The sequence below is a fragment of the Pan paniscus genome, chromosome 16 (genome assembly GCF_029289425.2).
Source record: "Pan paniscus chromosome 16, NHGRI_mPanPan1-v2.0_pri, whole genome shotgun sequence".
NCBI lineage: Eukaryota > Metazoa > Chordata > Mammalia > Primates > Hominidae > Pan > Pan paniscus.
The window spans coordinates 71,018,038-71,043,639 of NC_073265.2; the positions used below are offsets into that span (position 1 = coordinate 71,018,038).

The 25,602-nt window shown below is 43.9% G+C and overlaps 1 protein-coding gene across 3 annotated transcripts; it reads left to right on the forward strand.

The window, feature by feature from the left end:
• The first annotated feature begins 2,927 nt into the window (after positions 1 to 2,927).
• Positions 2,928 to 20,736, forward strand: LOC103784824 (uncharacterized). 3 transcript variants are annotated; one of them, XM_055099080.2, is made up of 3 exons: positions 2,928 to 4,302; positions 7,380 to 7,535; positions 19,292 to 20,736. In XM_055099080.2, exons 1-3 carry the CDS (start codon positions 4,078 to 4,080, stop codon positions 19,298 to 19,300), a joined length of 390 nt encoding a protein of 129 aa, XP_054955055.2. In that variant the 5' UTR covers positions 2,928 to 4,077; the 3' UTR covers positions 19,301 to 20,736. The 3 variants fall into 3 exon arrangements, with proteins under 3 accessions (XP_054955055.2, XP_054955053.2, XP_054955054.2); XM_055099078.2 differs by lacking the exon at positions 19,292 to 20,736 and adding an exon at positions 17,027 to 18,976; XM_055099079.2 differs by lacking the exon at positions 19,292 to 20,736 and adding an exon at positions 8,875 to 10,568.
• Positions 20,737 to 25,602: the final 4,866 nt, after the last annotated feature.

Sequence of the window (25,602 nt, forward strand, 5' to 3'; positions counted from 1 at the left end):
TAAGGAACATAGTGAAACTATCAATTAGCTTGTGCCTGGAGTCGATTCAGCCCACTTATTCAAATCTTCTAATTTCATCCATGTCAAAAGCATCTTGGCAAAGATTTGCTGCCAATCGTAATCGTTGGACTTGGTCTAAGGCCCCTCAGGAGAGAAGATGGGATGAAAGTTTGGGAGGAAACAAGGAATTTTATTGTACTTTTGGTTGTTTTTGCTTTATGTTTTCAATTTCATTTGTTTGTTTTCAATCCGGGACATTTTCCTGATCAACGTGAAACAGCTCATCATGTAGCTTCCCTATAAAAACGACATGTAATTCCCAACAAACTCAAGAGGAGTCACAGACTATTTGTGTATTTTAGTGGAGGAAAAGAACAGCCAGTTATATATTTTTGAAGATTTCCAAAATGGTGTTTTTTCTTATGCAGTTAGCAAGCACTACTCAAAGATTCTCAAATTTTTTTTTTCTTCTATTAAATGTCTTCATGCCAATCTGGAGATTTTAGAGTGACGGGCTTTTCTAAGCTCTTAGCACTTCCTTTTAGAAACAGGAGTATTGAAAGATCAATATTCCTTACAAATTGGTAAAAAACTTAAGCAAGTCTTTTGCTTCTTCTGCTATTAAACAGCAGAGAGCAGCAGTCCCAGACTTGCTTAATTCTTAAGTAATGAGCTTCTGTGTTTTGGGGGGAGAAACTTGGCTGCTGATAGAGTGACTGTTCTTTAGTGCATGTGAGCCCATGGACCTAGGAGAACATCTTTCTGAAGATACCGACACTGGTGTGCTCTTTCTTTGCTAGAGACAGATGGTACCCCCTTCACCCTCCTGACTGAATGTTCCTGTAACCTGAAGATCTCAGGAACAGTCAAGAGAAAAGCTTTCGCTGGAGTGAAAGTGTGAATCTTCTGAGTAACCCGAGAGAGGAGGAAATGAAGGGGAAAGAACTAACAGCAAAAAGCAGGGCTAGGACAAGTGATCCTCCCGGTGCCTGCAGCCTTTATCCCTTCTTCCCAGAAGGCAAGATGCATAAGGAGAGAACCTCAACTTTTAGGATAGCATTCCAGCATTCTCCTGAAGCTTTCCCTGCAATAAACCAGCACTGCCCCAGAAGCAGTTAAGCGTATGATCTAGCCTAATCTCTGTTAGTGAAAAACCAAAGTTTAATGATATGGGTCCATACAACAAAGGAGTATGTTCTAATGCCTGGATATCTGTGAACTTGTCATGTTGCTTAAACTCCCTCTGATTGTTGGATCCATCCCTACCCAAATCTCATGTTGAAATGTAATCCCCAATGTTGCAGCAGGTGGAGCCTGGTGGGATCTGATTGGATCATGGGGGTGGATTTCTCATGAATGGTGTTCTCATGATAGTGAGTGAGTTCCCACAAGATCTGGTGGTCTAAAAGTGTGTGGTGCCTTTCTCTTCTCTCTCTTGCTCCTGCTTTTGCCATGTGAGATCCCTGCTTCCTCTTGGCATTCTGCCATGATTTAAGTTTCCTGAGGCCTCCCAGGAAGCAGATGCCGCTATGTTTCCTGTACAGTCTGCAAAACCATGAGTCAATTAAACCTATTTTCTTTATAAACTACTCAATCTTGGATATTTCTTTATAGCAATGTGAGAACAGCCTAATACATCATCTGTCCAGAAACTAAAAAAAATGTAAATTATTGAATGAAACATCAGCTTTGTTCCAGATTTAACCTGATGGCCCTATCTCATCTTTGTGGCCTTCCAGTGGAAACTATAATAGTTCTTACAATACAAGCTACCCTTTGAGATCAATGTGTAGCATTTGAGATTAATTTTGTAGCATTTTAGATCTAAAAAGTTGACATAAGAAATCACCTAGCATAGCCTCATTTAACGGTTAACTAAAAATCAGCAACAAAAGGAGTTTTTCTTAGAGTGGTAGGCAGAATTCTGGCACACACTCCCCAAGATTCCCACCCACAGTGTACACACACTTTGTAAGCTTCTACCCTTGAATGTGGGTGGGACTGTGAATATGATGAATTTCACTCTTATGGTTAGGTTATGTTATATGGAAAAGGTGAAGGATTTTTTTTCAGATGTAACTAAGGTTCCTAATGAGTTACGCAAAAGGGAGGTTATGTTGGGTGGGTCTGAGCTAATCAGGTGGGCCTGTAAAAGAAGTGAGAGATTCAAAACAAGAGTGATCCTCTATTGGCCTTGTAGAAACACCCTTCCCTGCTGCTGACAGGACCACATGGCAGAGGACAGCGGGCCTTCTCTGAGGAGCTGAAGACATCAGTCCTGTAGCCACAAGGAACTGAATTCTGCCAACAACCAGCATGAGCTTGAAAGAGCCCCTCTAGCCTCAGAAAAGAGCATGGCCCTGGTCAGGACCTGCTAAGACCCTGAGTACAAGACCAGGCTCACCTATGCCATAATCCTGACCCACAGAAACTGTGCAACAATAAATTTGGGTCGAACTAAGCCTCCAAGTGGTGCTAATTTGTTACAAAGCATAGAACACTAATACGCTTAGATCAAATGTTGGATCCTAGCAATGCTGGACCTAGAAAAATTTCTGTATTAACAACTCAGTTCCCTCTGGTTATTGCTCTGTTGGGAGACCTCAGTATCCCTCACCCCAGCCCATCACCACCACCACCACCAAGAACACAAACTAAAACGGAACTCCCAAATGAACTCAGAACTTTTGAAAAGGAATTCACAGAAGAGAGTCACTACACCCAGCTGGGATGAACCCAGACAGATGAAAAATGGGGTTTATGACTGTATACTCACAAATGTAGGATGGAAATTACACACTGACAGCCCTTGGGCCCCACATACCTTGCAGAGGTGGTTTCCTTCACCAACATAATGCTTTAAAAAATGGAATTTGTTGTCAATATGTAAATTTTTTAATTGTATAGAAAAATTAGAATGGCTGGCTTTTCTTGACAATTTGGAAGATAGACAACACTAAGCCCATGGGGTCCGAGCTGTCATGTCCCTTTCCATCCATCTTCCAATGAGATGGTCATTGCAGTCCCCATGGCTCCAAATTGTCTTGCACTTGGACTATTTCACTCAGTGTTTTTTGTTTGTTTGTTTTGCGGGGGGGGGGGTTGTTTGTTTTGTTTTTGAGATGGAGTCTTACTCTGTCACCGAGGCTGGGGTGCAATGGCACAATCTCAGCTCACTGCAACCTCCACCTCCCAGATTCAAGCAATTCTCCTGCCTCAGCCTCCCGAGTAGCTGGAATCACAGGCGTGTGCCACCACACCAGCCAATTTTTTCTTTGTATTTTTAGTAGAGACGGAGTTTCACCATGTTGGCCAGGCTGGTCTCAAACTCCTGACCTCAAGTGATCCGCCCACCTTGGCCTCACAAAGTGCTGAGATTACAGGCCTGAGCCACCGTGCCCAGCCTGTTTCATTCATTAGCTTTAAATGCCAGGTCCCCAGAGATTGTGGGTTTGGCATACACGTGGGACAATGTCCCTTGCAGGGAACTAGCTGGCAACTCAACAACAAGAATGAAGTGTGGGTTCTGCACCCACAGGCAGAGGTGTCCCTTCCTCCAGCAATAAAGTGCTGTCACGGCCCCAGACCCTTCCTGCAAAGGCAGAGGAAGCAGGAGAGGAAAGGGAGGAGAAGTAGGGGCGTTGGCTGCCTGCCAGGCGACTCCTGCTTCTCAGAGCAGGTATTAAGGCGCAGAAAAATGAGCTGCTGCAGCCTAGCTTGGCTGGGGGTGCTGAACAAAGAACGAACTGCTGGTAACTCCGCGCCTGCATTTCTTAGCTTGCCAGCAGCCAGGGCCGGGAGAGCATGCTGCGACCCCCACACCTGCTCGCCATTCTTTTCCAGCCAAGCAGCCTCTTAGCAACGGCTCCCTGCGTCAGCTAGAAACGCCGAGGTCCGAAAGAGCCGGCCGAGGTAGAGTGGAGAAGAAGGCTGCCTTGGCTGGGTGCAGGCGGCATCTTCTGCACCAGGTGGAGGACAGGCAGCTTTGCACAATTGAACATCCCTGAGCCAGCCGGCCTCTGAGCATCTTGCGCTGGCAGTGCCGGGCAAAGCTCCCGGGAGGGGAGGCTGCCTGGCATGGAGGGGGCATTGATAAAATGGCAGCCCCTGTCCTTGGCTCCGTTATGCTTACAGGCTCCAAATGGCCTTTATCTCGGTCCTCGCAGCCTGCGCCAGTGCAGAGAGAGAAATGGGCGTCCTACCAGCTGCCGGGAACTCAGGAATGGAGGCAGAGGCGGAAGCAGAGGCTCCAGTTGGTGGAGGCAGCAGAAACCACACTGCTCAGCTTCCCGGGAGGGAAAGGTAAGGAGAAGGCCCAGGTCTGGACGCTGCATCGCCTGTCATCCTGGAAGCCCTTTTCCAAAGCTCATGATGGGCTGGCCAGAGGAAGCTACCATAGCCCCGCCAGAGTCTGCTCACTCTACCACCAGCAGCAAGTGTGCCCTCGTAGATTTCACCACTTATTTGAACCCCGTGGATGTCTGGGAAGCAGACTAAAAGGGTGTGAGCGGGGGCCGTGTGCCTCCTTGCCTGACCAAGATGCCCAACCCCTTGTTCTGCAAAAACAGCAGTGCCCTCACCCTCCGCAGTGCTGCTGTTACCATTAGAGTTAATGATCGCCTTCTGTTCATATCCCCGTGGCCTAAACCTCAGGCGTCCTAGGGGCCCCAGTTTGGGTTTAGGCACAGGGCACATTGTCCTGCAGCCACTTTGGCCCAGAGCCCAAGTCCTTATTTGTCAAGTAAAAGGGGTACCCCACCTGCAATTTCCTGCCATCTCTGACTACTCCTCAGCACACCTCTCAGAACCTCATCTCCCCCAGATCACAAGCACTGACATACATTTCAGTCTTCTGTCACAGCGTCACTCACATCCAGCAGCTGGCATGCTCCTAGGTCTTATTAGCATGAGGGCACAGACCCATGCCACTGTCTTAACCCGAAGTACCAGAATGGACAGTGTAGCCTGGACACCAGCCAGGAAGAAAGCCTTCCAATGGGTAAGAAAATGTGTGAAAGAAACGTTTAAACTACAAAGCACAATACAAATGCCAGAAGTGGCGATCCATAGTACTACTGCATCAATACTAGAACTGAAAATGTAAATTATGCGTTCTCCAGTGAGTTTGGGGGCTTGCAACCATAGTGGTTTGCACTCATTTGCATCAGGCTTTTATTGTCTTATTTATGCTTGAGACCAGCTCATTAAAAGACAGTGACATTTGTCTTCGAGCAACACAAGAGAGCACCACCCGCAAGAGAGCAGCTTGCACAGTTTTGCTGCTTGACCTGCTCGCCTCTGGACATCCGGGAGTGGTAGGAGGCTTCTGGTGCTTCCCAGGTGCCAAACCATTTCTTGGATAGCTTTGGACAGACTCTGTTGCCTATGCTGAGAGGTCCTTCTGGACTTTTTCACCGACAAATTCTCTGATTCCCTCTCAGGAGTTTTGCCTTTTCGATGTGCATAAAGAGGAGTAGTCGGCAGGGAAACACCTTAAATGTGCTGCTCCCTGGCTCAGGAAGCTGCAAATTCCACCCCCCTCCCCCGCCCCAAACCTCCCACCAGTACCACCTGTCTTCTCCCCACTCTCCAGGTAAATAATTCCCCTTTCTGGGGGTCAGTGTGGCATAATTCCCTCTGTGCTATTTTTCTGTCCTGATCCAAGATTCCCTTTGTTATGGCTGAATGGACAAACACAGAGCCTACGTGAACCAATGGTTGAGTGCCTTACACCTAAGGGGAAAAAAAATCCTTTCATAAAACTGCTTTGACAAGAATTTCCAAATAGAGATCTTCAATGTAGAATGGCTGGTCGGGACCTGTGTACGAAGCTCCATATAGAGGCTGAAATTCATTTCTTTAAAATTCTCGCTTATTTCCTGTTTCCTCCTTTACAAATGAAGGTACTGCCAGAAAATTTTCCTGTATCAAGGACATACACATTGTGCCTTCCCTGAATCACAGTTCACTCTTTATTCATTCAATGAACACTCTGATTAACTTCCATTGATTAGGGGTAAGAACTCACTACGAGTGAGGTATTATTTGCAAAAAAAAAAAAAAATGCTCCCAATTCAGTTTCTTTTGTATGACAATATAATTAAAAGGCATCCTCCAAGGCCAGGGAGCTCCTAAGGGGAAGGAATTGTGGCAAACATTCAAGTCCACATAACCTCCGTCACTTGTGATTTGGCACCTGAAATAGTTACATGGTTTGGAAGATTTTTTTTTTTTTCAGTATTGAACAATAAGCTGATTATTTCACATTTTTAAAAGTCAGTTTCAAATGCTTTTTTTTTTTTTTTTTTTTAATCTGCAAACCAAGAACCTGGAAAGGAATACAAATTCCTTCCTGGAAAACATGTATCCCTTCCTGCCCTCCCTCCACGCCCTGATAAATAACATGAGCATGCAGCGATTTGCCAACAGCAGCTCCAGGCATGAGGCACAACATCTGTTACGGAGACACTGGAGAGACAGTGGAAAGCAAGTTGGCTGCCTGCCAACCCTCAGACTCCAGATTTTTGCTGACAAGGCTGTCAATAAATGGGCAGATGGCATCAGCTCTGCTGGCAGGAGAGTTCAGTTAACCCAGTGCGGGACATTATCTCAAATTCATGGTGCACCAGGCTGAGCCCTTTGTTGGGCCATTAAAGCCATTCCTTGATGGAGAAGGGAGAGCAGGACTAGGAAATCAGGAGGCACTAGCTTCATTTAATTAGATTAACTAAGCCTTCCACAGTGGCAGCCAGAATCAGATTAGCCCTTGTGACCATGAAAAGCTATGTATTTTTTTTTTGTTTTTGGAGGGCGGGGAGATACCTCATTCACACATTGCATTTTATGCCATTTAAACATAAGGATCTAATTCTCAGTAGTTATGGATACCCCTGCAAAGAGAACTTAACCCAAAATAAACATTAGGAAAGATCTACACGTCTCCTCTGCAAGCAAGCGCATGGCTGCATTGTCCTATAAGAACTGTATGCAAATATGTGAGCAGTGCTAGCAGCATTTAGATGAAAAGCTAGCATGGGCTCCATGTCCTATCAAGCCCAGGAATATCACGGCTAACTCTCAGAGACGTCCTCTGGTGGTGAATTGGGGACAACACCCTTTCCTATCTGAAAGAATGATTAAAAACCCTTTAGAATAGAAGCTTGTGGTGATTGCAGTGTAATCTCATGAGCATAGGACTAAGACAGATCTGCAGTGGGATCTGAAGCAGGTCATTTAAACAACTCTCCCCATCTTCCCATCTACACAAACCACTCGGCTATTGGAAGTAATAAATGAGATAATTCCACACATCTGCATAGTATTTAGAGTGACAAAGTTGCTTTTGTATATTCTAAGACAGTGGTGATTTTACCCTCCAGGAAACATTTGGCAATGTCTGGAGACACTCTTGGCATCTAGTGGGTGGAGGCCAGGATGCTGCTAAACATCCTCCAATGCACAGGACAGACTCCACGACAGTCATTCAGCCTGAAATGTCAATAGTTCAAGGGGGAAAAACGCTGCACCAGGATGATGTAAGTAAAAGTTCTTCATACCCCATGAAAATGAGAGAAAAGAAAGAGGGGCTGGCTACCACGGTGTGGAGAGAGAAACTTAGATATTTGTTCTTAATGTCATTTAATTTCAGTGTCACTATTCCAAATGTTATTTTCTTTTTAACCCTTCACTAAAACATCAGTTCCCGCAATTTCTTCGAGCTGGTCTTATTAATCAGATTTGAATGATGAAATATCACATCCATAAAAGGCATTTTGGGTTTAGCTAGTTATTATCAAATGAGAGTATGCATCTGCCCAATAACTAGGCATATAACACATTGAATAGAAGCATGGCTAATTAGCAACTGGGATCTGAGATGTCAACAGGATTTGGGGGATTAAAAGGAAATTAAGATGACTTCAGAATGTATGGGGTTAGGGATTTGGGGTTTATCTGCAAAGGTGGTCTCTTTCTCGTTTCTCCTCTCGGGTTTGAATTGTTTTGGACAGACAAGAGAAGAGGGATGACTCACTCCCAGTTTTGAATGTGTAGCTGCCCTTTTTAGGTATCAGTCTGGCAAGTCTCTGGCCTGCCACTCTGTTGTTAGGGTTATGAGCTGAACTGTTTCCCCCCAGAATTCCTATGTTGAAGTCTTAATTTCCAGTACCTGGAAATCAGAGCATTGCAAATGGAATTAGTTAAGATGAGGCCATACTGGAATAGGTTGGGCCCCAATCCAGTAAGATTGGTATCCTTTTAAAAAGGGGGAATTTGGATACCAACACACACAGGGAAAACACCTTGTGAACACAAAGGCAGAGATCGTGGTCATGCATCTAGAAGCTCAGGAACACCAAGACTGTGCCAGCAAACCACCAGAAACTAGGAAAGACACAGAGAACAGATTCTTTCTCACAGCCCTCAGAAGGAATCAGCCCTTGATCTCAGGCTTCCAGCCTCCAGACCTGTAAGACACTAAGTGTTTGTTGTTGAAGCCACTCAGTTTGTGGTCTTTGTTACTGTGACTGCAGCTGTAGCAAACCATCAGGTAGATAGGAATTCAAGCAATGGAAGGGAGACAGACCATTCTTGATGGTCATCTTCCACCCGCTCCCAACCTCACCCAATTGCTCATAAGGAGCATACAACTATCTGCTCAACTTACGCAGTGAAAGCCTCTACCCTATCTCCTCTCTAGCAGGCAAAAGGAAGGGAGCTAGGCAATACAAGAGCCCTCATTTCCTTATGACCCAGGCAAGGTTTCCAGGAATATTTGCTGCATAGCTGAGTGAAAAACCCTTTCCTTAAAATATCATAAGAGGGTGGGAAATAACGGAGGCAATGCTGCTTACTTTGGTTCCTTCTACTCAATAGGTTCGGGACCTGGCACTTGCAAACCCTTCACATGTAGGGCTAGGTTCACAGTTGTGCCTACCCCTGGAGGCATATTAGCAGCTCTGGGAACTTAAAACAACAACAACAACGTTTAGGGCCCTTTCCAGACCAGAATCTCTGAGAGGAGGGCTCAAGCATCATCCACAGGTTGAGACACACCAGGATGGAGATCCACTGGACCAGAAGGGGTCACCTGCAAGGAATGACACACTGGAGGAGGACAAAGGCCAAAGCATATGATTCTTGCAGGACTTTATGGCCATGCTATGGAGGAGACAATGTGGAACCCCCAAAGTATTTTAAGCTAGGGAGTAATACAGTCAAATTTCCATTTAGACAAATTATTTTAGCAATCTTAAGCAGGATGCTTTAGAAAGAGGAGGTGAGGAGAGCATGAAGACCAGTCAGAAGGCTTTGCGGTGGTCCAGGGCAGCATTGGTGAGAATGAAAATGGAAGCATTTCCCTATTTCCCCTGCCCCGCCTAGCCCCCAGCCCCTGGCAATCAGTAATCTACTTTGGAAATGGGTTGCAATGGTGTGGATTTCAAAAATATGCAAGTGATAACATTGATGGGACTTTAGACCCATGAGATTTGGGCATTGAGAGGGAGGGAGGAATCAAAAGTGAAGCCCAGTGTTTCTTGCTTCAGAACTGGATATTTGGTGGTGACATTTACTGAGATAAGAAGCCCAGAAAGAGACCCACATGAGTTCTGTTCCAGACATGTTGAGATAAAGGGATCCACGAGGAGGCTGGAGCTCTTCAGGTCTGGAACTTGGACAGGCATGTTAGGCTGAGTTGTACTTTTGCAAGTTTCTCGAAAACAGATTGAGAAAGAAGAGGACCATGAACAAAACCCCCGGGAACCCCTAAGGATGCATAGAAAAAGGAGGAACACAGGAGCAAAGGGTGCCACAGAGAAAACAAGAGAAGAGAGGATTTCAAGAAACAGGGAGGAGTTAACAGTGTCAAAGGCAGCGGAGAACTTAGGTAAGATAAGTACTGAGGATTGTCTGGTGGATTTGGCGATTTAGCAAAAGAGTTTCTGTGGATCAGTGGGGAAAAGAAAGGAGGTAAGAGAGGATTGAGGAACAACTGAGAGGGGAGCATGCGTAGCTGGTAAAGAACTGTATTTGTAATAATAATATGCCTAGTACCCTCATAAAGTTTTTTTATTGTAGTAACATACATGAACATAAAATTTACTCTTTTAACCATCTTAACGTGTACACATTGGTGAGTAAAGTACACGTACAGTGTTGCACAACCATCACCACTGTGCAGGTCCGGAACTAAAATGAACACTCCAATAAACTTCCAGTCCCAAAAAGTAAACTTTATACCCATAAAGAGTCATTCCCTATTTCCACCGCCCTGCCTAACCCCCAGCCCCTGGCAATCAGTAATCTTGTTTCTTTCTCTATGGATTTGCCTATTCTGAATATTTCATATAAATGGAATGGTACAAGATGTGGTCCTTTGGGCTGATTTCAAAAGACCTTCTCGTGTTTTCAAGGTTCATCCATGTTACAGCATGTGTCAGTACTTCATTCTGTGTCTAGGGCTCAATAATATTCCACGTTATGGATATATTTTGTTTATCTATTCATGGATATTTGGGTACCTGGATATGTGGATGGATATTTGGATCACTATAAATAAAGCTTAAGGTTTACAAATCACTCTCTCAGTCTAGGTTGTGTCCGGGTCCTTTTAGAGGCAGATGCTGAAACAATTAAAGTGCAAGGATTTTTTTTTGGAAAGCCACCTGTGAAAGAAAATGGGACCGGGGGCTAGATAACGTGGGGAGAACACGACCCAAGTCTCCCTCAGTGAAGGGGAGATGAAGAGAAGGTTGGATGGAATCGTCCCGTGCACCAGAGAGTCTAAAAGAGGCTCACCAAGACCTGTGGAGAGTCTGGAAGTCGAAGTCAGATGTTAAAGGAATTCTGAGTGGCCTGTTAATGGGCCTGCCTTAATATCCCTGCCCAGTTCAGTCACTGACTAGAGGAGCTGGTAAGTCCTGGGCACAAAAACAGCAATGATCCTCGGCCTTTAAAGCACCCTATACTTGTTGATTTATGCAGTGTCTTCTCATGGCCCCCACACAATCCTCAATGTATGAAATGAGTATTATTATTATTATCCATATTTGAGAGCTCAAGAAAACATAATCTTAGAGAGATTGTCTTACCCACTATCAATCAGCCAGTAAGTGGTAAACCTAATTATTAAACTCAGGTTTTCCAATGTTAAAGCAAACTAAATATGGCCTGAGAAGGACTCTGTACTTCTATATTTGAGTCCTTGTGGATGAACTGTAGCCAGGCTTAATAGTCAGACAAAATCAAAAACCTAACTTAATAGTATGCACCCATAACAATAGCTGAGTGTTGGCCAATCCCAGCGGCCATACTTCATAGACTGCTCATAGACTGCTGAGTGTTCAAACTGTGTTCTGTTCCTCACTTCCAATTCCTGCATGTCACTTTACCTTTTTTTTTTCTATAAATTTTTTCTGACGATGAGGCACCCTTGGAGTCTCTGTGAATCTACTGTGATTCTGGGGGCTCCCTGACTTGAGAATCGTTCATTGCTCAATTAAACCCCTTTAAATGTAATTAGGCTGAGGTTTTTATTTTATCACTAACAAACCTCTGCTTCTCCCAAACAACTTCAAGATATTTCTAGAATCAGATTGTTCATCTCCATTCTTGGTTCTGTTATTATTTGGAAGTTCTCTCAACTCAATATCTGGACTATTGCCTCTAAATAGTCCCACTGATTTCCAAGCTGATCTCTGTACTAATACCGTGACTATTTTTTTAAAAACGCACCGTATCATGTACTTCAAGCATTCCCCTTCTCAGATAACTTGGATAGGTCCCTACTCTTATAAAAAAAAAAAAAAAAGGAACCTAACCCCTTGACAGGACTTGCTAGGGCTTTAGAATCCTTTCTTTCCTCCCCTTCCTATATGCTAAACCCACCAGCTGCCTCCCCTACCCCTGCCCAATGTGCCTTACCCATGGCCATGGCCATATAACCGCTCTCTGTTCCCCCAAATGTCCTTCACCGTCTCAGACCTCTTGCCTCATGAGCCCTCTCAGCCATTCCTGAGTCCCCTCTCCATTTCTTTGATCTTAGAACATGTACTCAGCCTTCAAGACACAGCTTCTCTGATCTTCAAAGCAGAATCCGTGCTCCTCTAGAACTTTGCGCAAATATGATTAAGCATCTGTAAAGCTGCATTGTAATTAATCGGCTAGTTATTTGGGACTCAAGACCGTGAATTCCTTGAGGGAAGGGATGGAGGCTAATTCATCTTCACTCTCCCTATACCTCACGCAATTCCTATCACAGTAGCTGCTTAATTGATGTTTATAGTCAGCAAGACTACATCAAGGAAAGCCTATCACAAATCAAAGCCTTGCTTCTCCGTGGGTAGAGCCGCACTCTTTCTTACCTGAACCTGGCAGCGAAGGCCAGTGTACTTAAGCTTGTAAGTAGAGGAGGGTGGCATCGTTTAATGTAATCAGGGATTAGGTGAGTTGCCATCTTCCCAGCTTCCTCCACAGTAATTATGAGCCTTCACCCGCCTGTTTGGAATACGTGAACAAAGGAAGTGCTTTTCTTCAATCACTCATGACACACTTAAAAATGTAAAAAAAGCCAATTCCCATAATATCTCTTTAATTCCTACCTAAAATAGCCTGAGGAAATGGATATCTGATGCTGAGTCTTCTTGTATGAAAAGAACAATGCTTAAGACATGCAAATGTCAGGAGAGGCTAAGGCTGATGGTTCCCTTTGATCTACAGAAAGGAAATATAAACAAGAATAACTTCCCATCAAAGTGAATTTTAGTGCCTCCTTTTCAACAGCAATTAACATGGCCATTTCATGATTTATTGTTTAGCTGGAGTGAGTCCCACTCTTTTTTTTTTTAAAGCAGGAATTTGATCTTACACAGAATTCTGGCAGGAATGATAAACTTCTCTCCCTTCTTCCTTTCCACAACTTGAATCAAAAATACCTTTCATCCCTCCCGTATGCAGGGTCTGGAGCCTCCTGTGTAGGGTGAAGTCTGCACAGAAATGCAGTCTGATGTTGGTGCAAGGTTGAGTGTGCTTGGATAAGGATGGATATATGGGTTTTGGAAGCAGTCTATAAATCAGCTTTGCTTACAGTAAGCAGCCATGGCTGTAGAACTCTACTTAAAACTCTTACTCCTCTTTACAAATGTGCTGTGGATGGCAAGCCCAGAAAGGACAAAGTCAGGATGGACCTACAGGTCAGAAAGAGAAAAAACCACCGGGAAGAGGAAGCAGAGGCCTAATCGGAGCTTCAGCGGCCCTGCTCCAGAAGTCCACCTGAGGCAAGAGAATAGGGTCTGGAGGCAGGGAACCTAAGGCTGATTCACTCTGACTTCCTAGGAAGGGAGGAAACCACCCCTCATATTGTCTTATGCCCAGTTTCTGCCTCCAAAGAAAGAAGAAGTAAAAACTAAAAGGCAAAAAATGAAATCCACAAGCAGACAGCCCGGCACTACACCCTGGGCCTGGTAGTTAAAGATCGACCCCTGACCTCATAGGTTATGTTATCTATAGATTCCAGACATTGTATAGAAAAGCACTGTGAAAAGCTCTGTCCTGTTCTGTTCATTCTAATTACCGGTGCATGCAGCCCCCAGTCATGTACCCCCTGCTTGCTCAATCGATCACAACCCTTTCACACGGACCCCCTTAGAGTTGTGAGCCCTTGAAAGGGGCAGGAATTGCTCACTCGGGGAGCTCGGTTGTTGGAGACATGAGTCTTGCTGAAGCTCCCAGCCGAATAAAGCCCTTCCTTTTTTGACTCGGTGTCTGAGGGGTTTTGTCTGCGGCTTCTCCTGCTACACTAGAACTAAATCAAAAGGAAAACTCCAACTTTCCACACCTAACTAACAAAAGCCCCCACCCGCTTCTGCATGGAAGATGGAAAATTGAAACTACCTCTGATTGGTTGCTTTCTGCAACCAGTCAGAGCTTGCATAGGGTGTAACCTTTGCAACTTCATTTCAGCTTCTGATTGCAGCCCAATACTTCATTTACATAGATAGAGTGTACACCAGGTAACCAATGGGAAGCCTCTGGAGGGTATTTAAACCCCAGAAAATTGTGTAGCCAGGCTCTTGAGCCCATGTACTCCCGCGGATCCCACCCAGTGAAGTGTACTTTCATTGTCAATAAATCTCTGCTTTTGTTACTTCATTCTTTCCTTGCTTTGAATGTGCATTTTGTCCAATTCTTTGTTCAAGATGCCAAGAACCTGGACACCCTCCACCGGTAATACACCTGCTTCCCACTAAGTTTCCTTCCATCCACCACCCTTACCCTACTCTCTACTCCTACCCTCCCAGGCCTCTGGGCCTGAATAAGCAGAAGTTGCACACTGTGTCAATTATCAAGAAAGCCATGGGAGTTCTTCCAGGATGCCTGTGGGCTCCAAGCTGTTCAAATCTCCCTTCTCCCCAGAAGCTGGGAGCTGAGGTGTGGCCTAACCCCAGGCTTTTACTTTTTCACTTTCACTTGTTCACCTTCAAACAAACCTATTCACATCTGACCTTGGGGCCTGCTTCAGTGCAAGGCAAGCACTGAGGCAGTTTAAGTCATAGAGCCACGAGAAATTCTTTACGCCCTTCTGAGGGCTCCCAGCTTCCTCATTACGACAAAACACAGGGCCCCCAAGATGGCAGCGTTCAAAGGTGGGCTTTTACGTAGGAGCAGTGAACCAGCCCCAAGGCCCAAATGCCCCTCCTGCATCTCATCTCCTCCCTAGGGGTCTCTGCTCCCCCATTCCTGCTGCCATCTTCAAATGGGCCCCCGAAGAACATGGTTTCCCCTGTTTTGCGTGGACACAGCCCTCTCTCCTTTCCCTTTAGCGCAGGCTCCTAGAGTTTTCAAAGGGACACTTCAAACACTCAGAGAGTAAAACGAAAACAAACACTGACCATGCAGTAACCACTCAGCGTGAGGTGCTGATGCTGGTGCAAGGTGGAGTGTGCTTGGATAAGGATGGATGTATGGGTTTTGGTGGGTGCTGCCCTCAGACACTCTGCCTCTCCTGCGTCTTTGCTCATTTCACCTGCACCGCAAGGACATGGAGTCCATGCCATCCCCGTTCTACAGATAATAAGACTGAGGAATAAGTAGTGGATCTCCCTTGCTTTCTCTGCTCACCTACTCCTCCTTTCTTCTGGGAACAATATCCCCCTTTTTGGGGGCAGCCTTTCTTTCTCCCGCCTCTAACATACAGTGAGAGGTGGTGTGGAATTGTGGTAAAAAGCACAACTTCGGATCAAAATTGTCTGGATTTTGTCCAGGTGAAAATGGCCCTATTAAGATATGTTACTCATAGCATGACCCAACCATGATGGAGTACCCTCATCCACAGTGCTCAGAGGAGCCCTACTCACCCAGGGCACCATAGGTCATTCCCTAACAGTGTCACTGAGCCAGCCCTCCCCAGGCCCCGCCTTCCACTTCTCACTCAGATTTCTCTGTGTTATCTCTCTGTAATGTGGGATGGCTTTGTTCTCTCAGAACCACTTGGCCCACACAGTCAGAGTCTCCTGCATCTCACATCTCAGAACTTTGCCTCCAGTGGGGCTTAACCTCCCTAATCTCAGCTCCACAATTTACTAGCTATGTGCTTTTGAACAAGTCCCTTTATCTCTCTGTGCCTCAGTTTTCTCATCCCTAGAATAGAGCTGATTGTAAGAGTGACGATCTCATGGGGTACCTCATAATGCTGTGACGAGGATTCAGTGAGTAAATATGAGTACTTGGAACAGTAACTGCTATAAGTTTGGTTTTTTGTTCCAAACTTCCAGAGAGAACAGCTTATCCTAGTACCTAGTGCTAGGGCATGGGACTCATGTGATTAATTAGGGTCTACCCCTTGGGTGTTTCTCAGTGGATCTGGTTAAGAAGAATCAGCCCCTCTCTGGTGGCAAAGTTCTGAGACGTGAGGTGCAGGAGTTTCTGGCCATGTGGGCCAAGTAGTTCTGATGGAACCAAGCGAAGCAAACAGAACAAACCTCAAGGGTGTTCCCAGCAGCCTTTGAGTCTACTTCTAGGTGTTCCTGACGTGGGTGGAGCCCCAGAGCTTTCTCCCATCCTGGACCTCACCTTTTATGGAAGTGTAGTACCCATTCACAGTAATACAAGAAGCAGCATTTTGATGTCTTCCAGGTGAAAGTGTTCCTATTAAAATATCTGTTACTCATAGCACAACCCAACCCCGATTGAATACACAAATTTACGGTGCTCAGAGGAACGTTACTCACCCAGGGGGCCACAGGTCATTCTCTAACAGTGTCACTGAGCCAGCCCTCCCCTGGCTCTGCCTCTCACTTCTCACTCAGATTCCTCTACGCTCTATCTCTATAATGTCGGACGGTTTAACTTGGCCATTTGGGCAGCCATTTAAGTGCCATTCTTGATTATTTTATAGCTGCAAATTTTACAATACCAACTTTATATTCCAGCGAATAATTAATCAATTGGGTTTCCAACCTTTGTCTGTGATACTCTTAAAGAAAGGGACAACATTGTCCTCGGTTAAGGGGGCTGCTGGTGTCATACTTGGTGTCTTGGGGGTAACATTGGTTGGGGATGCGGGGCTTCATGAAAACTAGTGAATATCAGTTCCACCCTACATGCTTGGGATGCAATTGAGGCTTTTTATTTTCTGGGGCTTTTTTTTTTGTTTGGCAAATAATGAAAATACCAAACAAGTTTACACTTACTTCATACTTAGCCCCAGCGGAAGATCTATAAAACTTTCAGCTATCAATAGTTACAGTGGAGTATCTACTGCTGGAGATAAAAAGTTAATGAGTGTTGCCCTTTGCACATGGATTTCTACTTGATCTAAAATGCCTGGAAGAATTAGATACACAGCTAAATTCTCAACACCACAATGGCCTCAGTTATAATACCACATACCCTTTCATTCTTTCTTAGGTGTGTTTGTTTCTGTTAGTTTGGGAATGAGGAATTCTGGCTCCACCACTAATTGTAAAGCCCTGGACAGATTCAGAGTCTAAGAGCATCATTTAGCCTTTCTCTCTTTTTCTGTCCACAGAGTTCAACAGAGTGCAGTGGGAGAAAGCATACAGTTAGAAGTCATGAGACACAAATGCTTCTATCCTCATCTCTGCCTAATGCTAGCTGTGTGACCTTGGACACATTACTGCCCTCTCCCAACTCAGACTTCCTTACTTCAAAAAAAGGAGTAATACGAATCATAATTCCTACCCACCTCAATGGATTGAAAGGAGCTGATGAATTAATGTATGCAAAAGTGCATAAATAATTGTGAATGCTTTATAAGTATGGGACACCACCACCACCACCACCATCATCATCATCATCATCATCATCATCGTTATCTTTATTTCCTCTTGGCCATGGTGTAGAGCATTCCAGTAAGAAGTCTGGATCTAAAGCAAGGTTTCTCAACCTGGGCACTATTGACATTCCGGGCTGAATAATTCTTTGTTGTGCAGTCCTGTCCTATGCATAGTAGGATGTTTAGCAGCATCCCTGGCCTCTACCCACTAGATAATGCCTATGGCACCCCCTTCTGCTTGTGACAACCAAAAAATGTCTCCAGAGATTGCCAAATGTCCCTGGGGGATAAATTACTCCTAATTGAGAACCACTGCTCTAAAGGCAAGCACTACCCCAGATAAGAGATGGAAAGAGGGAAGGAAGTAAGGGTCACGTTATTTAGGTAACATGGCAACTGCTCTCCTCTGGACATGTGAACAAGAATCAGAAAAGATATGAGCCCCTGCATCCCTTTGCTCCTCTTATATCCTTTTGTGCCTTTTCCCAAATACTCTTGCTGTATCATAGACATCATCAGCCCAGTAACTTTTGACTCCAGTTGCCTCTGCCAAATAGTCCCCACATTTATACCTCGCCCTTTGCATGGACAATGTACCATCCACTTTTTCTGGTGATCTACTCTAGCAGCCCAGAACTAGGAATCAGAGTATATGGTACAGGGATTCCTGGCTCTTAGCAATGTCATGGGCAACTCTAGTATCTATACAGCTGGGAAGGACTCAAACAAAAGGGTTATTAGGGGAATTCAACTTCCACCTTGATAAAGCCGCTAAACAGGTTACCAGCCTCCTGAAAAGCCAATAATCGCAGAACTTACCACCGTGGAGTCCTCTCTGACTTTTTGTCCTGCTTGGTTCTCTCCCCAAAGATGAGTGCCCTCAAAAGACCCCAGCCATTTCTCTTCCTTTGAGAATCTTATCTGTTGTGCTCCATCTTGTCTAGATTCCTAAACTTGCCCTGCAGAGTTACCCTCTCCTTGCAACCAGCCTGACCCACCCTGCAGATCCCAGATGCCTCTCATTCCACCTCCAGGAATTTTGCCTAATCTCACTCCTAGCCAAGAGCCCCACCGTGCCTGGGCCTCCTACCTTTTCCCATCTCCTTGCCGAGAAAGGAAACAGAATATCTATGGTACTTTAACAAGAATAAAGGATTTGAAAAATTGAAGTATTCAGAGACACGATTTCACCCTTCAGCACATCAGCTTGCTTCATTTATTTGTATTCTTATCTAATCCCTGTCTACATGCAAGCATAGCTTACAAGCTTATTAAGGTATATAGACACTCCTCAACTTTCAATGGGTTGTACTGTGATGAACACTCATAAGTTGAAAAATATCATAAATGAAAATTGCATAGCTATCTGGGAGCTACAGCTTGCTGCCACTGCCCATTGTCATGAAATAAGTGTAATATATTTCTACTGAAGGAGTATCACTTTCACGCCATCCTAAAGTCAAAAAATTATAAAGTTGAACCACTGTAATTCAGGGACCATCTGTAAATATAATTGTTTGTCCTGTTTTTTCATAGTCAATTTTATATCATAAGCATTTTCTATTTTGCTTTAAAAATTAGCATTGTAATAACCAGCTAGGTCTCCATAGAGTGGTTATAAAATTCTTTATGTAACCATTTTTCCAAGATTTGGTCTGTTCCTTTATTTTGTATTAAAGTTAATTCTGCAATCAACATTTAACATCTTCCATAACTGAGAATTTTTTTCTTCTAAACTATTTCCTTGGGGTAAATTCCCAGAAGAAGGATTAACATTCAAGGATATACATGCTTTATAACCTTAATATAGATTGTCAATTATTTACCCAAAGGATTGCAAGATAAGCCTGACATGAGCAATACTGGAGAAATTATTTTATCACAATGATGCCATTATTTTTACTGTTTTAATAGTATAGTACTGTTTGTGATTCTTTTCATTTGCATGTCTTTGATTGCTCTTTAAGACCAATATTTACCTCTCCATGAATTTTGCAGTTCACCTGAAGAGCTCTTGGGAAGGACAGAGGAAGGAACCAACGTCCTGAGTCCTGCTCCAAGCCACTCAGAATTCCACATTAAGTGTTCTGTCACATCCTTTCTTGGCCTTATCACTGTCTGTGTTTAGTGGTGATTACTTTGATATCTGTCTTTCACCTCAGCCTACCATCAAACACCAACTTGCTGACACCTGACTATTATCAGAACCTCAAATTCCTCATGCTTTCATATCCAAGACGACTTAGCTCTGCCCAAGACTTATACATCCAAACCCATAAAGGCTCAAAGGCTTGATAGTCCCCACAGGTGAAAGACCCAGCAAACATAAAAGGTAGCTAGCAACGGCATTTTGAGACTTAAAGTTATTGACCCTTGGGTCACACCCTTTACAACCTAAAGTTATCAGTCATACTCCTGAACAAACAGAGGCAGCCCACAGACTCCTGGTGAGGAAATTTTCTCTATCTTATCATCAACTTCTATTCCTGAAGATAATCTGTGTATAATCTCTTCATCGTCACCTAAGGAACCACATGGAGAATCTGTACCTTGCTTCTGATAGATTTAATGATGCTTTCCTTCTTGTAGATGTAAAAAAACAACAATAGTAATAAAAGCTAACACTTCTGTAGCTCAAATTACATGCCATGTGCCACTCTAAATGTTTCACATATATTAACTAATTTAGTCCTCCCCAAAAAACTACATGAGTTAAGTATGATAATGATCCCTATTTCACAGGGGAGGAAATTGAGGCACAAAGAGTATCTGGAGCCGGAGCCTGTTCATAGCACTCTGCTTTGGGCTCTGAGGGCCATTGATGACTTGCAGCTGGTAAGACACTGGGCCTAGAGAGTACAGAGGAGGAGCATGTGGAGGCCAAGGGACTCCTCCAATGCCTCACTCTGCCCATGCACAGACCGACTCTGTGGCCGGCTCTTTATGCAAGGCCATTCGGGAGAGGCACATGCTCATAGCCACAGTGGGCTCCAGCCTTTGCCCATTCTCAGATACAGGTTTTTGTAAACACACTAATGTCCTATTTCTCTTTGTCAGCTGATGATAAGGTCAGAATGAATGTGGTAGGATAATGGATCTTAGTCAATACTGCACGGGAGGCACGTTTTGCTGGTCCTAATGCTTCCTTAAAAATCAATTCCATTGGCTTTAATAGAATGTTCTCATTAAAAATATATGAGGCATGCTGAGTGCCATATGAATGGAAAATAAACATTATGAAACAAAGTCAGTGACGGTGCTGAATCTACTCTTTAATGGCTTCTGTTTTTCTCCAAACTATCAGCCACTCACTCTGATTATTGCTAATTAATTACTATTTGTCAGTGCAAGAACTGACAGCATCACTATCTGAATGGCAGGACCACATACCAGAATAGACACTAGGTCTTTGTGGGGAGTCTGAGCTATGCCACCTGGCACAGGTCCCTGAACATCTCTGAGCCACATGCTCTCCTTTATGAAGCATGGGTGATTAAAAATTCCCTAACTGGAAAGCTTAGGGCCACACAAAGACTGCATATGGATATCTATAGCAGCTTTATTAATAACTACCAAAACTTGGAGGCAACCATGATGTCCTTTATAGGTGAATGGATAAATAAACTTTGGTACATCCAGACAATTGATTATTACTCAGTGCTAAAAAGAAATGAGCTACCAAGCCATGAAAAGCCAGGAAAAAGACACATGGAGGAAATTTAAAGGCATATTACTAAGTGAAAAAAGCCAGTCTGATACATACTATAAGTTTCCAACTAGCTGACCTTCTGAAAAAGACAAAACTATGGAGACAATAAAAAGATCAGGCCAGACGCCATGGCTCATGCCTATAATCCCAGCACTTTGGGAGGCTGAGGCGGACAGATCACCTGAAGCCAGCCTGGCCAACATGGTGAAACTCTGTCTGTACTAAAAACACAAAAATTAGCTGGGTGTGATGGCGCACACCTGTAGTCCCAGCTACTCAGGAGGCTAAGGCAAGAGAAATGCTTGAACCCGGAAGGTGGACATTGCAATGAGCAGAGATTGTACCACTGCACTCCAGCCTGGGAGACAGGGTGAGACTACATTTCAAAAAATAAAAAAAAAGATCAGCAATTGCCATGGGTTGGGGCAGAGGAGGGATGACTAGGTGGAGCACAGAGGAGTTTTAGGGCAGTGAGACTACTCTGTATAATACAATAATGAATACATGTCATTATATGTTTATCCAAACCCATAGAATTTACATCACCAAAAGTGAACTCTAATATAAACTATGAACTTTGAATGACTAGGATGTGTCAATGTGGGTTCATCAATTGTAACAAATGTACCATTCTGGTGGGGGATGTTGTTAATGAGGGAGGTTGTGCATGGGGGGATAGAGCATATAGGATATCTCATGCCTTTCTCAATTTTGCCATGAACCTATAACTACTTAAAAATTTTTTTCTTAAAAAAAATTACTGTAATTTCATTTAAGTCTCTGTGAGACCCAGATGAAATCATGGATCTGCAAGCCCTGCTTCCACCCTCACTAACTCTGGAATTTTTGCAGATGGCATACCTGTGTGAACTTCAGTTTTCTTGTCAGTGACATGTGGGTTAAAATCATGGGGTTGATAGGAGAATCAGGAAGGTGTAGATGTGGACATAGTTTGTAAACCAGGATGTGTTTCACATACATAATAGATGACCCCTGCTTCTCTTTAAGTTAACAGATTAAAAATCATAACTAAGAAAAGAATGGAGACCCTTCCTGTTCTCATAGTATCTCTTCTTTTTTCTTCCCAAAGGTGAGGTACTGGTGCCCAAAACCATCCTTCCTTCCCCCATTGAGAGACTATTTTCTTCCAAGGTGACATAGAGGTAGAGCTACCTCATGAATGTCCAACTGGCACTGACCAAATATTTTCAATGACAAATGGTGATGTGAGTGCACCACATGGGCTTATGATGGTTTATACCTAAAATAGGGCATCCATGTGTGGCTGGGCTGTGTCGTTTCAGTTCCACCAAGAAGCAGATATTTACTGGGGGGTGGAGGAGGAGTAAGACCAGTGAAAGAAGCAGGGCTGGAGAGAGAAAGCCTCCAACTGCCATGCAGGGCACACAAAACCTCTGCCCATCCAATGGGGAGCTCTTCAGAAGATCGCCCATAGGAGCCCTGTATGGGGCAGAAATGGCCAGGCCTCGGTCCCCATGCCATGTTCCATCATTGCCTAAAGGCTGCCAAGTGGAAGCATGACCTTGGCTAAGTTGTTGCAGCAGATTCTGAAGCAAGGTGGCCATTCTGGCTGGAGCAATGTAAAGTAGCAGAAGAGAAGTAGGAGAAGACGTCAGAAAGACAGTGAGAGGCCAGCTCAAATGGGGCCTTGTCAACATTGTGAAGACCAGCATTTACCCTGTTTGAGATGAAGGCCTCAAGGAATTGCTTTGTGGTAAGGCCACAAATTTCGTGTATATTTTGTTTTTCCTGAAAATAGAATTTTTTCCTTCTTGAAAAAAGATATCTGTGTTTTTCCTAACAGTTTTTTTTCTATATATTGATTGAATTCTTTTCTTTTCTCATTTTTGGAGGCATTGTTCTTGAGCCCACTTAATTCTGACTAGAAAAAAATTGTTTCCTCAGCCTGCAGTACAACCATTATCCTGGGATTTATTTTCTTCACATTCACAGGTTGCTTTATATTATTTCTTATGTCTCACATCATCCTTTTCTTTGGCTTTTTGCTCATTTTGCTGGAACATAGTCTTAAATAACTTCTTCAGAAATAGTGCACAGGAGATAACATTTCCCACTATTTGAATACCTGAGATTGTTTTTATTTTACCTCCTCTTTCGGATGATAGTTTCAGTGGGTATAAAATTTAAAGTTCAAAATCAATTTTCCTCAAAACATTGAGAACCTAGTTCCAAGGACTCCTAACAACCATTTTCATTTGTGGGAAATATGATTTAATTCTTATTTTTGTTTTTGCAAGTGACTCATGTCGACTCTTGAAAATTTTTGAAACCTTTTTTAATACATGATATTTTTAAATTTCCCAGTCTTGCTCCTAGGTGAAGATTTTGTCGTTGTTATTGTTCTCTTTTTGCTGGAAATGAGGTAAGTCCTCTTGATTTCAGTACTTCTATCTTTCTTCAATTCAAAACCATACCAAATATTTGTTCTTGCTTCAAATATTATAGATTAGTGATAAAAGATGTGATACACTTTTCTGTGGTGTTTGTATCATTGACAGATCACTGTCTTCTAACTCTTTCTTACCTTCTAGTCATGTATGTAGTGTACTTTTCACTTGCACCATATTGCTATTTAATTTTATTTTTTAACTTTTATTTTAGGTTTCAGGGTACATATGAAGGTTTGTTACATAGATAAACATGTGTCATGGAGGTTTGTTGTACAGATTATTTCCTCTCCCAGGTATTAAGCCCAGTACCCAATAGTTATCTTTTCTGCTCCTCTCCCTCCTCCCACCCTCCCTGCACTATTTAATTTTCTGTGTTTTCTTCCCAATTATGGTACAAGCTCCTTGAAAACAGGCCATGTTGCTAATGAATATGTCATCTTCCTAGAGCCATAGTGGGCAAACTGCTGAATGTCCAAAATATTGAAATGAATTACATTTTCTAATTCCAGTTCATAGGCATGAGAAAATCTAGCAGATACTTTAGAGAAAGACTTAGAGCATTCCAATAACACCAAGACAGAGGGAAGAAGAGAATAGGAATAGAAGATTCACTACTGAGAGGGCAAAATCAGGACAGATCCATGTGTAGGGAACACGGAAAGAGAACATTTCAAAACTGGGGCTAGGGATGAGAGGGGGCATTGTAGCTTCCTTTAGCACATGGTGCAGATGGAGATGAGGCTGCATAAGGAGCAGAGTTGAGCTGAGCCCCTGTACATCTCTGTCCCACCCTTCCTTCCAGCCACACGCTTTCACTGAGCATCCTTTATTCACTGCCAATGTTATACTCAGTTGAAAGTTTTTAAAAGATGGATAAAATATAATGGAGACTACCTTTTGGGGAAGTTAATGACTAGGGCATGACATGAGGTGGCAGTCCTCTGAGGCAGCTGATTGGTCTTTCTCATGATCTGGGTACTGATTACACAGGTATGTTTGCTTTGTGAAAATTCATAAGGCTGCACATTTATGATCTGTCCACTGTTCTCCATGTATGTTACCTAACAATAAAAAGCTTACACTAGGCCAGGTGTGGTGGCTCACGCCTGTAATCCCAGCACTTTGGGAGGCTGAGGTGGGTGGATCACAAGGTCAAGAGATTGAGACCATCCTGGCCAACCCGGTGAAACCCCGTTGCTACTAAAAATACAAGAATTAGCTGGGCGTGGTGGTGCACGTCTGTAGTCCTAGCTACTCGGGAGGCTGAGGCAGGAGAATCGCTTAAACCTGGGATGTGAAGGTTGCAGTGAGCCGAGATTGCACCACTGCACTCCAGCCTGGCAACAGAACTAGACTCCATTTCAAAAAAAACTGCTTTCACCAAACAAAGAATCCCTGCCCTCAAGGAGCTCCCTACCTAGGGAGGGAAGGAGAGAGGAAGATTGTTCTCTTATTGTCCTGTTTTAGGCACTGAGAAAGCCACTGAGCTGCAGTGCAGAGTAGACAGCATTTACCTTCTCAGTGCCCAGCATAGCACGACACACATTCCACGCACAGGAAGTGTTCTGTGGGGAGCTCCGTGGGTTCTGTCCTCATTCCCCACGTGCCTGCACTTAAAGGAAAGTTCCTACCATGAGGACACATTGTGTCCTTTTGCACTTTGCTTTTCCCCCAAAGAGGATTCCAAACCCGGACCATTCACCAGCTGCAATAGATTGTGGCAGATGCTACTGGAGAAAAGAGGGACGTGCCCCTATGGGTCAGAATGGCTGGCTGGTCTCTCCCTGACCCACTGGGCTGCCTGCTCACCATTATTGATAATGACTAACATTTAATTGAGTATTTATTATGCATCAGCACTGGGTTTAATTCTTTGCCAAATTAACTCAATCGTCATAGCAACTCTATGGGATAAGAGCTATTATTTTCCCCATTTTGCAGATTAGGAAGCTAAATGTCATATGGCTACTAAATGGTAAAGCCTGGACTCAAATGTGGAGCTAGGCGACCTCAGCACTCATGTACTCAACCTCCAGGCTGTATTTCTTTTTCACGAGGGAAGGTGTGGGGGTTTCCTATTGGTACATAACAGGCCTGATCCTAGAGGAAAGTCAGCAAGGAGGTCTGGGACAAGGTTTGCCCATTTTGAGGGGCTTTAGTCCACAGAT

Coding starts and splice junctions, on each gene's coding strand:
- LOC103784824 (XM_055099078.2), top strand. CDS start 4,078: ATGGAGGGGGCATTGATAAAATGGCAGCCCCTGTCCTTGGCTCCGTTA. Junction 4,303..7,379: donor CAGCTTCCCGGGAGGGAAAG/GTAAGGAGAAGG, acceptor TTTACCCTCCAG/GAAACATTTGGCAATGTCTG. Junction 7,536..17,026: donor AAACGCTGCACCAGGATGAT/GTAAGTAAAAGT, acceptor TTCTGTCCACAG/AGTTCAACAGAGTGCAGTGG.